This window comes from Acomys russatus, chromosome 16 (genome assembly GCF_903995435.1).
Source record: "Acomys russatus chromosome 16, mAcoRus1.1, whole genome shotgun sequence".
Lineage (NCBI taxonomy): Eukaryota > Metazoa > Chordata > Mammalia > Rodentia > Muridae > Acomys > Acomys russatus.
In genome coordinates this window covers 7203710-7214127 of record NC_067152.1, presented here as the reverse complement: position 1 = coordinate 7214127, position 10418 = coordinate 7203710, and the positions used below count along the sequence as shown (strand labels likewise).

The 10418-nt window shown below is 46.8% G+C and overlaps 1 protein-coding gene across 1 annotated transcript; it reads left to right on the top strand.

Annotated features, from left to right (window-relative positions):
- Positions 1-4359: 4359 nt before the first annotated feature.
- Tefm (transcription elongation factor, mitochondrial) lies at positions 4360-9929 on the top strand. Its single transcript, XM_051158094.1, has 4 exons — positions 4360-4499; positions 5397-5857; positions 8680-8829; positions 9296-9929. The coding sequence occupies exons 1-4, from the start codon at positions 4457-4459 to the stop codon at positions 9734-9736; spliced, it is 1095 nt and encodes a 364-aa protein (XP_051014051.1). The 5' UTR covers positions 4360-4456; the 3' UTR covers positions 9737-9929.
- The last annotated feature ends 489 nt before the right edge of the window (positions 9930-10418 follow it).

Genomic DNA, 10418 nt, shown 5'->3' with positions numbered 1-10418 from the left:
TCCTCATCATTGTGAGTTTCCTTCTGGCCTTGGACATACCATTTAATATGGTCCAAACCATAGTTCTCTTTTTTAATTTATTTTATTTATTACTGCATATGAGTGCTTTATCTGCAGAAGGAGGCATCAGATCACATTACAGATGGTTGTGAGCCACCATGTGGTTGCTGGGAATTGAACTCAGGACCTCTAAAAGAGCAGGCAGTGCTCTTAACCACTGAGCCATCTCTCCAGCCACAAACCATAGTTTTCATACCATTTTACATCCCTTAAAAATTTTATGTATATCAGCCAGGCATGGTGGTGCACGCCTTTAATCCCAGTACTTGGGAGGCAGAGGCAGGCAGATTGCTGTGAGTTCGAGGCCAGCCTGGTCTACAAAGCAAGTCTAGGACAGCCAGGGCTACACAAAGAAACTCTCTCCAAAAACAAAAACAAAAACAGGAAAGAGGAGAAAAGGAAATGTTCATGCTGGGCAATGGTGGAACAAAGTTTTAATCCCAGTACTCAGGACGTAGGAGGATCTGGCCCACAGAGCAAGTTCCAGGACAGCCAGGGCTACACAGAGAAACCCTATCTTGAAAAATAAAACAACAACCACGACAAAATGCCCGCATACTGCCATCATGAATTTTTTGTTTAGTTTTTTTTAAGTACATTTATTTATGTATTCACACATACACGCATTTGTGTGCTGTGGTGTATGCATGGAGGTCACCGAATATCCTGTAGGAGTCAAGTCTACCACATGGGCTCTAAGGACCAGACACAGGTTGGCAGAATTATCCGCCAGTGCCTTGACATCTTGCCAACCCCGTTTGGTTTTCCTTTTCTTAGACTTGGGACCCGGTCATTTGAAATTTTCCCTCTTCTGATTGTGCAGTGCTGGGACCTGAATCCTGAGCCCCATGCATGTTAGACAAAAGCTACCCCCAACCCCCATCCCCACCCTGCCAGCCAGGGTCTTACCATTAGGTCAACATGGCCTTGACCTCATGGTTCTCCTACCTTAAGCTCCTGAGCTTTAAGGTTACAGGGATGCACCACCGTATCTGGCTATGAAGAATTGATTTTTAATATTCTACATACAAAATTAATTTTCCCCCCAAGGGCACGTATCTGGAAATAAAAACAGGGAAATGAGAAGGACTTGATTTCAGGAGGAAGGAGCCACTTTCACTTTGAACACCCTAGTTCCGGATTGCAGTGAATCATGGGTACCAAGCTGTCTCTATCCCTGCCACCTCCAGTCTCTGGTCAAAGTACAGTTCTGAATAGAGACTCCGATGAGGCCATTTCCTCTCAAGGCTATTAATCATTAGTTCGGAAGAACAGATGCTGCTGTGATGGGAACCAGCATTCACTGAGCCTGTGCTCTCTGCCTCCAGTTCCTCGTCAGTTAGCAGCAGTACTGTGAGGCAGGGTACCACAGTCTGCAACTTACAAATGAGGAAGCGGAGGCTCAGAGAGGAAACGCTCTACTTTGGCAGCTAGCGAGCGAGCACTAAGCTGTGTTTAGCTAAACTGCACCACCTCTCAAAAGCACCACCAGGACTCTTCATGTGTGGGTCACAGGGCTGCTGAAATGCACCATGGGAAGTTTATTCTCTCACAGGTCAGGGGTCTAGAGAACCTGCAACCGGAGTGTCAGCGGGGTTGGTTCCTTCTGAGGCCTCCGCAGGAAGTCTGTTGCATGCCTCTCTCCGACCTTCAGGGCCTTACCTTCTTCCACACACAGATGTGTCACTCCATCATCCCTAGGCGTTCACAGGGACATCTCCTAAGGACAGCCGTCATGCGGGAATGGCCACTGCTCCAGTCTAGTGTGATCTCACTTTGGAAGGAGGAGGTGTTTTGAGATAGGATCTTACACTGCCGCCCAGGAGTCCCGGGAACATTTGGGCTCAAGGGTTCCTCTCATCTTAGCTACCTGCCTGCCCGGGACTAAGTTCCAGGGCTCCTGTCTGTTTCGCTGTTTTGATTGCGCAGTGCTGGTGGGGCTTAAATCCAGAGCCTCCGATGATGTGCTAGACTAGAGCTATGCACACCCCAGCCACCATCTTATATCCACTAAATGACAAGAAAGGGGACACTATTTCCAGATAAGTTTGCATTCTGAGGTACTGGGGGTTAAGATTTTAATATACATATTTATATATATACATACGTATATTTTATATATACACATAGTTTGGTGGTTTTTTTTTGTTTTGTTTTGTTTTTGTTTTGTTTTTTCTGTTTTTCGAGACAGGGTTTCTCTGTGTAGCCTTGGCCATCCTGGACTCACTTTGTAGACCAGGCTGGCCTCGAACTCACAGCGATCCGCCTGCCTCTGCCTCCCGAGGGCTGGGATTAAAGGCGTGCGCCACCACCGCCGGGCTTGTTTTTGTTTTTTGAGACAGAGTTTCTCTCTGTCTGGGAAACTCCCAGCTGGGCGTTAAGATTTTAATATATCTCTTTTTGAAGGACGTAGTTCAGTCACATGAAACAGAGGAAGTTCTGGAGTGAAAAGGTAGTCATTTCTTCCTGGAGTGGAAGCTTTTTTTTTTTTTAAAGATTTATTTATTTATTATGTATACATTGCTCTGCCTGCTTGTACCCCTGAAGGCCAGAAGAGGGCATCAGATCACATTATAGATGGTTGTGAGCCACCATGTGGTTGCTGGGAATTGAACTCAGGACCTCTGGAAGAGCAGTCAGTGCTCTTAACCGCTGAGCCATCTCTCCAGCCCCCCCCCCCTTTTTAAAGAAAGATTTGCTTTTAAGAATTCATTTGTGCTGGGCGTGGTGACACACGCCTGTAATCCCAGCACTCAGGGAGACAGAGACAGGCAGATTGCTGTGAGTTTGAGGCCAGCCTAGCCTACAAAGTTAGTCTAGGACAGCCAGGGCTACACAGAGAAACCTTGTCTTGAATAACCACCCCCCCAAAAAAATCGAATTATTTTAAAATTATGTCTACGCGTGTGTATGTGTTGGGGTGCTCACGAATGCAGGTGTCAGTCAGGTGTCTGAGGAGGCCTGAAGAGTTAGGGTTCCAACTGGCTGTGAGATGCCTGCTGTGGATGCCGGAAATAGAACTCGGGTCCTCTGCAAGAGCAGTGCTGCCTTTTCTCTCCTGCGACATCTCTTCAGTGCCTATTGAAGTTTTACGTTTCTAAATTCACTCAGGGTTATGCCGCGCACGCGTGTATGAGAGGTAGTCGATGACGTTTGCTGGATTTGGTTCTCACCTGCTAACATGTGAATCCCAGGAATCAAACTCGGATCACCAGGCTGCCTGGTGGCTGGCAAGACCTTTTGCCATAGTGGCACGTGGCTTTCATCTCTGCATTCAGGAGGCAAAGGCAGGGAGATCTATGTGAGTTTGAGGCCAGCCTGGTCTACAGAGGGAATTTCAGGACAGGCAGGGCTACACAGAGAAACCCTGTCGCAGGGGTAAGAAAGTAATTCCAGCTTGACTGCTGTCCTTATAGGATGTCCCTGTGAACGCCTAGTGATGACAGAGTGACACAGCTGTATGCTGAGGAACGTCGTCGCCTGAAGGTCTGAGAGAGCCTGCAACCGACTTCCTGCAGAGTCCTCAGAAGGAAACAACCCTGATAATTCTGATTGCAGGTTTCTAGACTCCTGAACAGAGAACATAAGTTTCCCATGGTGCATTTCTGAAGCTCTATGACACACATGAAATAATTTTTTTAAAACAAAAACTCATTACTTTCTCTTCTTCCTTACTACTTTAAAAAAAAAAAAAGTGAAATAAGTCCCTGCCCCACCTTCTAGCAAAAACTCTTTTCCACTCTTCTTCCATCTCCCAGGTTCCATTCCCCACTGTTCACTCTTGACTTGGCAAGATAATCACTTTCCTCTTCTTGCCATCGGGCTCTTCTCCAGCTCAGCCTCACACTGGCTACAAATGACCAATATTTTCTAGAAACACCCTCCGATCTGACCTTGCATGTAAAAAACAAGCGACCTCCCGGACTTTTCCAGCGGTTCCATTCCGCTTTCCTAGATTCAACTTGGCTCCGGACTCGCCTCCCTCTGTCCTTTTCAAATAGGCAAAGGTGCAGGATCGGCTACGTTGCTTTCCTTTTCCCACACATCTCTCCTCGTTTCTCCACTCAACTCAGTCCAGGGTTATTTGTGTGCGTACAAGTTCCCCACTGTCTGCTGCAGGCTGTATCTGTGTGTCTGGGAACCTAGAGAAACTCTCCACCCAAATCAGGAATACACCTGGTCTAGTCCTTTCGGTCTTGGAGATTCCGCCCACGGGTTCTCAGGAGACCCTGAGCCATCAATCACTAGGAACTCGGGGTCATCTAGCTGAGACGGAACCTCGGACGCCTTTCTCGCCGGAACCCTTCTGCTCAGCCCCGGCGGATCACTTTTAGTCGGAACACACAAAACCGGAAGGAAGGTTGGCGGAGGAAGACAAGCGTGAGAGAGCTTGGCCATGGCTTGGAGGACGAACCTCGCTTGCCTCTTCAAGGCCGGAGGTAGGGTTTCCGAGCACGAGGTTGATTGCCTACCTGCCATTTGCCTGTGACCTGGAGTGTTTCTTTCCTGTCCCGTGTGGAGTCGGAGCGGAGCGGAGGGGCGTCCCTGTCGCCCAGCCATGGAGCTCATGCGCCTGGTTGGCCCAGGGTCTGCGCGCACCCCCTTCCCGGGCCAGGCTGCCTGCCGGGCATTCAGACACTCACATTAGCTTCCCTGCCTCTGGCTGTCCGCGATGTCTTTACACTGTTTTACAAAGTTATCCATTGCTTACAAAGAACACAGCCCTATTTAAAAGAAAATACTGAGAACCTTCCAGAACAAAATAACCCCTCTCTACCACCTAGTTAATATACCACCAGCCCCCGCCCGCCCAGTCAAAGCTCCGTGTTGTCCAATCTGGCTGGGAACTCGCTATGTAACTGAGGATGACCTGATCTTCCGCGCTAAGGTTACAAGCACCAGTTAATGTATTACAAATGTGTACAATTTAATTTCCTTTAGTTCTCTCAGATGAGAAACTAGTGAAAATTGAGACAAGGGCTCACGTACTCCAGATTGGTGTCAAATTTATGGGATCTTACCTGGAATCTGATCCTCGGCCTCTGCCTCTCAGTTGCTGAGCTTATACAGACGAGGTTTCACTGTACCGCCCTGGCTGTCCCAGAACTAACTCTGTAGACTAGGCTTCTCCTTGAACTCAGAGATGCCCCTCCTTTTTCCTCCCCAGTGCTGGGATTAAACGTGTGCACAAACTACGGGCAGCTTTACACTTTTGAAGACAATTCTCTGTGATAATGTGGTTTATCTGCACGTCTGTATGACTGCACAAGCATGCGGGATTAACACGCAGAGAAAGGAGAGCATCCCAATTTAAATGGTCTAAATCTTCCTTTTAGGGAGGTGGAGATGGTTCGCAGTCCCAGAGTACTCATTCCTGCCTCCAGGCCTAAGGAATATCTGCCCTCGGAGAAAATCCACTGCCCCTGAGAAAATTGCTGCCAGCGTTGCTGTCTGCGCTGCGGATGGCAAGGAGCCTGGGAATGTGCTGGAGCAGCTCTTCTCCGCAGAGCAGCAGGCTTCTATCTTGAATGTTCTGAATACAGCTTCTAGTAAAGAACTGGAAGCCTTCAGATTGCTTCGAGGAAGAAAGTCCGTCAATATTGTCGAACACAGAAAGAAGTTTGGGCCCTTTCAGAGTTTGGAGAGGTTGATAGACGTGCCCTTGATCCAGTATAAAACTGCTGTTCAAGTTTGTAACTCCATTCTTTGTCCAGAGAGTGGAAGGAAGAAAAAGTCAAAGGAAAAGTGGCTGCTGAGGAAGTTCATCAAACCAGATGTGGAGAGAGAGAGACTTAAGGTACATTCGCCTCTGAAAAGTACCCTTCCCAGCCGGGCCTGCCACCGCAGGCCTTTAGTCCCAGCCCTGGATCTCTGAGTTCCAGGCCAGCCTAGTCTACAAAGGGAATCCACGACAGTCAAAGCTATACAGAGAAATCCTATCTTGAAAAACAAAAAACAAAGTACTGTTCCCAGTAGCGGGTTAAAAATGTTGTTTTTGTAGACAGGGTTTCTCTGTGTAGGCTTGGCTGTCCTGGACTCACTTTGTAGACCAGGCTGGCCTTGAACTCAGTGATCCGCCTGCCTCTGCCTCCCCCGTGCTGGGGTTGAAGGCGTGTGCCACCACGCCTGGCTTTGTTTTTGTTTTTGTTTTTAATTTATTTTTTAAAATTTATTCATTTTACATCCCAATCATAGCTCCTTCCCTTGTCTCCTTCCAGCCCCACCCTCCCTCCTTCTCCTCCTATGTCCCTCCCCTAGTCCTCAGAGAAGGGGAGTCCCTTTCCCCTATCAACTCACCCCAGACCCCCAAATCTCATCAGAACTGCCTGTATCCTCTTCCTTGGTGGCCTGGTAAGGCATCCCAAGCAAGCAACAGAGTCCATGGCGGTAGTGGGGCACGGGCAGGGACAGCCCCTGCTCTCGTTACCAGGGGACCCCTATGGAGACTGAACAGGGGGCCTAGGTCCTCTCCATACATGGTCCTTGTTCGGTGCATCAGTCTTTGCCCGCCCCCTGGGCTCCGAATCCTTGGCTCTGTTGGTTGTCTTCCTCTCCCCCGCGCCCCAAGACAGGGTTTTTCTGTGTCACCCTGGCTGTCCTGGACTCACTTTGTACGCTAGAGGCTAGCCTTGAACTCACAGAGATCCATCTGCCTCTGCCTCCCGAGTGCTGGGATTACAGGCGTTCACCACTGTGCCCAGCTGCCAGCTTGGAACTCTTAACTGAGCTGCCTCAAACTTGTTCGCTGAGTCCCTATTGCTGGGATTAGCGGGTGTGCATGTCATGCAAAGTTTATTTTGAACTGTTAGAGATGTGCAGCTATGTTGGGGTACATTGGGAAGTTAATTTGCAAATGTGGGTTGGCTAAGGAGTAATTCTCTGGCAGTCTTTCCAGCCGGACTTAAAATTATGTTCTGAGTTGTGTGCAGTAGCACACTCCTTTACACACATACACCTCTACAATATTAATGTATGCATGTGTGGGGGGGGGTAGGGCAGAGGATAATCTGAGTTGATTTCATGTAGGTCCTAGGGATTGAACTCAAGTTGTCGGCTTGTTTTCCCACTAAACCATCTTGGCACGGTGTTTCATGTATGCATGTGTGCAGTGCTAATGTGCCTAGGAGCACTTCAGATGGCAACCCTCCTCTGCTGTTGCTGTCTTTTGATTTGTTTGGGTTTTGCTGTTTTTCTTTTCTTTCTTATTTTTTTATTTTTCGAGACAGGGTCTGTCTATACATAGCTTTGGCTGTCCTAGACTTGTTTTGTAGACCAGGCTGACCTCAAATTCACAACGATCTGCCTGCCTCTGCCTCCCGAGTGCTCGGATTAAAGGCGTGCGCCACCATGCCCAGCCTTCTTGTTGTTTTTCTTTTTTCTTGTTTTGTTTTTTGAGACAGGGTTTCTCTGTGTAGCCTTGGCTGTCCTGGACTTGCTGTGTAGACCAGGCTGCCTCCAACTCACAACAATCCGCCTGCCTCTGCCTCCTGAGCGCTAGGATTAATGGCGCATGCCATCATGCCCAGCTCTTGTTTTTCAAGGCAGGGTTTCTCTGTGTAGTCTTGACTGACCTGGAATGTCCTCTGTAGACCAGGCTAGCCTTGAACTCACAGAGATCCACCTGCCCCTGACTCCAGAGTGCTGGGATTAAAAGCATTTGCCACTACTGCCAGCGATTTTTAAATTTTTATTTAATGGCATTTTTATTTGTCCCTTTCACAGTGAAAGTCAGAGGACAACTTGGGTGGAGTCAACTGGGTGGAGTCAACTGATTCCTACCCTGCATGTGGGTTACAAACTAAGGTTGTCAGATGGATGGCAATTGCCTTTACCCTTGCAGGCCCCACCTTTTGTTTGTTTGTTTTAAGACAGGGTGTCTTACTTTGCTTTCTGTTGCTATGATAAAACACCTTGACCAAAAGCAACTTGGGGAAGTCACAGTCTAGCAAGGCAGGACACACAGGAACACACACACACACACACACACACACACGCACGCACACACATACACACAGTATTAAGGAGCTGGGCGGTGATGGCACACAGAAGAGTTCCAGGACAGCCACACAGAAACCCTGTCTTGAACCCCATACCCCCAAAGGGCTTGGTTTAAAATACTTGTAGAAAAGGGTATGAGGAACATTTTTCTTCCTCTCAAGATAGGCCAGCATACCCAACTTGTAAATAAACTTGATCACATAAACTGATTGATTAAATAAACAGAATGAGCTAATTGACCTAACTTTTTGAGTGTGTAGGTTTAAAAAATAAATTTTAAAAATCCTGCCAGGCACTGGTGGCACACACCTTTAATCCCAGCACTCAGAAGGCAGAGGCAGGTGGATTTCTGTAAGTTCGAGGCCAGCCTGGTCTACAAAGTGAGTCCAGGACAGCCAAGGCTACACAGAGAGACCCTGTCTCAGAAAAGCAAAAAAAAAAAAAAAAAAAAAAAAAAAAAAAAAAAAAAGTTTTAAGGTTTATTGTAGGATGGGGAGAGAAGGAAGACGGTGGGGAGCCTCAGGGGACAGAAAAAGACAGAAGAGAAACAAAGAGGGAGTTTGTAGGTTTTATAGCTGTAAGATATTTACACTTGTAATCAAATCAGCCCTTTTCCTTTAGGCAGTTAATAGTATCGTATCTATTGTTTTTGGTACTCGAAGAATTGCGTGGGCTCACCTTGACCGGAAGCTGACGGTGCTGGATTGGCAGCAGGCTGAGTGTTGGAAATTAACAAACAGAATGTACCCAACGTCCTTCTATCTGGAGGAGGTAAGGCTGTTGCGGTCCCTGCTCCTTGACTTCTATCTTGTGGATTCCCACATGGTCCCTTGTACAGTTTAGTCTGGCAGTTCCAAAGGGTTTAAAAAAAAAAAAAATTGTGAAACTGGGTCTTTGGGGTTTGGGGTACTTTTTTACTACTAGTATATATAGCTTTATTATACTTGATTTATAAAATTAGGAATCTTGTCTTTAAATATGTTTTGCCTCTATGGCTTCAAGCTGTGAAAAGGGCAGGAGTTGCTGTCTTGGTGACAGTTTTGGCCAGCACCTTGCCACCGGCAAAAATTCCAATCAACCGTCTGTTCCACTTTGAGTTGCTGAGTCTTGAAGTCAGTACAGATTTTAGAAATGAAGAGACTGTCAGGACCAAGGAGCTCATATTTCAGAATTGTCAGAAATAGGACAAACATGAAACATAATAAATTTCTGGTTTTTTTTTTTTTTTTTTTTAAAGATTTCTTCAGTCATTTCAAAGATGCCTAAAGCAGATCTCTACATTTTGGAAAAATCTGGACTTTCCATTCAGAACACATCTCTGTTTCCTATATTATTACATTTTCTTATCACGGAAGCCATGCTCTATGCCTTACTCAACAAGACTTTTGCTGAGGATGGCCAGCACCGGGTGCTGAGCATAAACCGGAACGCCGTGGGCAAGCACTTTGACCTGATGGTTGGCGACACGAGGACTAGTGGGAGGGAGCTCGTGAAGACGTTCCTCACTCAGGCTGTGCGGAAGGAGCCTCGGGTGTTCTTCCCACAGGAGCAAGTGCTGCGGTACAGACAGAAGGTTCTCAAGGACTCACATCGGATCGAAGAGCTGTATGATTCCTTACTACAAGCTGTTGCTTTTTACGAGTTAGTCTTTGACAAAAGTGTGGAGCTCAAATGTTAATGTACTCTCTAGCGTTACATTAATTTATTAAATCATCTCCATGTTAGTGGAGAAGAAAACAATTTGAGTGTTTTTCAGGTTTATAAAATCAGACTTTTGGTTGTGAAATAGTGTTTATGAGCCAAGACCAAGTCAATAAATATTTTAGGAAATTCTGTGCCTTCTGTGTTTAAGTGCTAAATAGTAAGATGCCACTCCATAGCCAAAAGTTACCCTCTACTTAAAATCAAGGAGCAGGATGGAGAGATGTCTCAGTCATTAGCATTTGATGCTTTTCTAGAGAACCCCAGTTTGGTTCCTAGGCCCCCGCTGCCGGTGCTCACAATAGCCTGTAATTTCAGTTCCAAGGGATCTGACAGTCTTTTTTGGCCTCTTTTTGCCTCTACACAAACACACATATAAATACAAAAATAAAAAGTAACCATTTAAAAAACAAATGGAAGCGCAAATGGTGGCGCATGTTGATGAGAATCTTGGGAGAAGAGAGACCAGGAAGGAGAGGAAGAAGGAAGGCCACCATGGGTTAGGTGTAGGAGAAGCACATGGCTGGCGTGGATGCAGGACTTGGCCCAGATGAAGAACATTAGCAAGTATTTGGGATTATGGATGGGAGGTAGCTTGATAGAAGTTATTAGAAGCAGATGGCATGGGATTGGGGCAGGGATCCCCTACCAGTTCCACT